Here is a 3,552-nt window from a genome sequence, read left to right as displayed (position 1 = left end):
CTACCATTATTAAAAATAATTTAAATATTTTATCTATTTAAAATATTTATTTAGTATTGATATTTAAAATAAAATAAACAAATATAATATAATGTAATAATAAAAAATAAATTAATTCAATACCCTAACTTTTTTTTTTTCACCATGTCTTTACTGATAAGCCCTTCAATCACAAAATGTTTTTTAGTTAGATTTTATAAAAATTTTAAATTCTTTTAGTTATTTTATAAAATAATTAATCTTTATTATATTATTATTATCTATTGCTTATCTTACCTTAATGTAATGAATATACTCATAATTGAGATTTTATAAATAAATTTAATTGGTTATTATAAATTTTTATTAAAATTATTTTATATTCTAAATTTAATATAAACATAATTTAAAATTTTGAAAAATTTAGAGTTTAATAATTAAACATTAAATGAATCATTTATATATATATATGTTGTGAAACTAAATCGGTATAAAAAATTTCTATTTTGGCTTAATTAAACATTATATTTATTTGACAATTATATTTTATTATACTTATCTAGAGTAAAAATGCATTAATCATTATATTATTTAAAATATATTATTAATTATATTATTTTTAATAACAGAATAATATGTCAAATAAAAGAATAAATAATGAGTATAATAATAATCTACATCACAATAATGAAAAATTAGTCCGTTATTAAAATCATTAAAAATTATATTAAATAAGATATATGTTAAAATTTTAACACAAAATAAAGTAAATATAATAACTTATTTAATTAAAATTTAATATTTATAAACATCAAAATAAAAAATTAATATCTCTAATTTTATTTTTTAGCTTACAAGCGGAACATATAAGAAAAAAAATGTTATAAACATACAATTCAACTTATATTTAGAGTTTATAATCTAGTTTAATTTATGAGTTAAGACAAACAAGCTCCTAAGATTTGCTCATCACCTGTAATTACTAAACATGCATATAAGGACAATAACATGAACTAGATTTTTCGCAAAATCAACGGAGCACCATATTCAGGTCGAAGGGTTGCAAATGCGCGAGGGGCATGAGAGTAGGACGAAGAAAGTTGAAAAGAGAAGTGCTGTAATATTATAGCCAAAGCCATTTTTGCTTCCAGCAGAGAAAAGTTCTGTCCAATGCAAATCCTAGGACCCCATCCAAATGGGAAGAATGAAACTTGATTTTTTGTTGCTTTTGAAACTCCTTCAGAAAATCTCTCTGGTTTGAATTCTGATGCATCTTTCCCCCACAGTTCAGGATCTTGATGTAAAATGAAAACTGGCAAGGTAATTTGCACTCCTGCAGGTAATATCAAATCTCCAAGCCTTGTTTCTTCATAAATTGCTCGAGTAAGTGTACTGGCAGGTGGGTAGAGTCTGAGAACCTCATATAAAATCATAGTTACCTATCAAAACAAGCCTTGTAAATCAAACTATTATTTCTTTTTAATATAATTCTACAAAATAGATCGGGAAAGTATATATAAACTTACAACTTTAAGGCGGTTTAGACCATCAAATTCTGGCCTTTTGCCACCAAAAACCTGCAAAACCTCTTCTCTAGCTTGTGCTTGCCAATGGGGATACTTGCTGAGTAAGATCATAGTCCAAACAAGCAATACTGAGGTTGTCTCTTGGCCAGCAAAGTAAAATAGTTTACACTCATCGATCACATCTTGAATACTTAGACGTTCTTTTGCTTGTTGTAAATTAGACTCAATGAGTAATCCTAATAAATCATCATTGGGGGCTTCACCTGCTTTCATTGCATCTTCACGCTTATTGATCATTCTCTTAAGTGAGGTATGTATTTCTCTATCAATTTCTTTTGTCTTTCTATTGGCTTTTGTTGGCACAAACCTACACGAGATGAAATATAATCATTAATCATGAACGATGTCATATATATAGAACTCACCATGACAGAAATTAGGCTTACCACCAACCAGGTATATAAACTGATTGTGCAACTTGGATTACGAGAATGGTGAGCTCATCGAGGAGTTGGAAAATTCTATGTCCTTGTTCATGATTGCTTCCAAATGCTGCTCGAGAAATACAATCACGTGACAGATCTTGAAGATAAGGCCACACATCTAACTCACACGACTCCTTTGAGGAGATCAACTTCTCCCACTTCTCAATCATCTCAATACAGCATTCATGGAATAAAGGTAACATAAGCTGTAAGAAGCACCATGCATGTAACATATATAACAAAATTTAATAGATGAATTTGAATGGTTATATAAAGATTTTTTTTTAATTACCTTTAGCTTCTCTAGATGGAATGCTGGGTTGATAATCTTCCTATGCTTAGCCCATTTGTCACCCTCATGGCTTACAAGTCCTGGTGCTAACACCTGGAACTGTGGATTCATCTTTACTTTCTGAAATTCATTTATTTTTGCAAATACTTCTTTTATATGCTCAGGGTTGGTGATGTTCACCCTGGGTGCTGGTCCAATCCATATAAAAGAATTCTTACCTGCATTAATATTATACATATTTATCTAATGCCGACTAATGTTGAAAGAAACGACTTGGAATTGACAATTATGCATATAGCCAAACGTTATAATCAAGTTCGGTTATTAAAATGAAAAATAAAATAATCCAACTGAATAAAAAATTTATATTTTCAGATTTGTTTAAGTAGACTATTTTTTTTTTTAAGAAAAAAATTTACTATAATTTTCAAGAACAATTACGACATATATTCATAAAAGTTTAATAAATAAATAAAAGAGAAGAAGAAATAGCAAATATATAATACCGTAATCGTTGAGGGTCTGAAGGAGAAAGGGAGCAATTCGGAGAGCAAGAGGTTGAGAAAAATCAAAGGGCTGAGATCTGGCTTGTTTTGTCATCTCCACACTCTGTTTCAAGTCTCCATGAAAAAACCTGTATGGATTGCCTGCAAGTCCCTGTTTTCTCAGAAATCTGTCAAGCTTCTTTGGCCTAAACCACACCCAGTTGAGCACTCTCCATCCCAACGTCACTATTATCACCAATATAATTGCTACTGCTACTGAACTGCTTCTGCTTGATGTCTCCATTTGCATTTCTGTTTCACAGGCTCTGGAATCAGGAAATGTCCTCCGTGGTTTTAAAAGCTTCTTGTTTTCTCTTTGCTCCACGCAGAGATAACAGAAGCGTGCGGCTGGTATGCACTCACTTGTCCTTCAATAATTGAATATCCAATGATTTACAGATTTTACGTTTTAAAATATCTTTTCTTTTTAATTTAAATATTTTTTTTTCCGATTGTGATACTGTTCTGTTCAGTGTTACTGTCTGTAACAGTGCTCAATGATGTTCCAATAATTTGATACTCTGTTTGTTGGGCTTTTTTCTTTTTCAAGTTAAAAATTTATAAGAATTTAATATGTAATAAAATATAATTATTTTTTTTTTGAAAAAAAAAGAGAGATTCCTGGGTATTTTTTAGATTCATTTTCCTATTTTTAAAAATTATTTTTGCAGATTTATTTATATTTTATTAAGTTGTCAGTCATATGGGTCATGCTATATGCAATC

The 3,552-nt window shown here is 29.1% G+C and overlaps 1 protein-coding gene across 1 annotated transcript; it reads right to left on the bottom strand.

The window, feature by feature from the left end:
- Window positions 1-797: 797 nt before the first annotated feature.
- LOC110611116 (cytochrome P450 72A397) lies at window positions 798-3,166 on the bottom strand. The gene is made up of 5 exons (XM_021751250.2): window positions 2,789-3,166; window positions 2,283-2,500; window positions 1,952-2,196; window positions 1,506-1,872; window positions 798-1,418 (listed from the first exon to the last, which is right to left on the bottom strand). Exons 1-5 carry the CDS (start codon window positions 3,075-3,077, stop codon window positions 993-995), a joined length of 1,545 nt encoding a protein of 514 aa, XP_021606942.1. The 5' UTR covers window positions 3,078-3,166; the 3' UTR covers window positions 798-992.
- Between the last annotated feature and the right edge of the window lie 386 nt (window positions 3,167-3,552).

Source organism: Manihot esculenta, chromosome 3, assembly GCF_001659605.2.
Source record: "Manihot esculenta cultivar AM560-2 chromosome 3, M.esculenta_v8, whole genome shotgun sequence".
NCBI classification, from domain to species: domain Eukaryota; kingdom Viridiplantae; phylum Streptophyta; class Magnoliopsida; order Malpighiales; family Euphorbiaceae; genus Manihot; species Manihot esculenta.
The sequence above is the reverse complement of the archived record's forward strand: the minus strand, read 5'-3'. Positions and strand labels throughout refer to the sequence as shown.

What these genes read in the sequence shown, in the direction of transcription:
- LOC110611116 (XM_021751250.2), bottom strand. Translation starts at nt 3,077, where the DNA reads ATGCAAATGGAGACATCAAGCAGAAGCAGTTCAGTAGCAGTAGCAATT. An exon ending in GTTTATATACCTGGTTGGTG is followed by an intron (nt 1,873 to 1,951) that starts GTAAGCCTAATT and finishes CATCTCGTGTAG; the next exon opens with GTTTGTGCCAACAAAAGCCA. An exon ending in GTCTAAACCGCCTTAAAGTT is followed by an intron (nt 1,419 to 1,505) that starts GTAAGTTTATAT and finishes TTGTTTTGATAG; the next exon opens with GTAACTATGATTTTATATGA.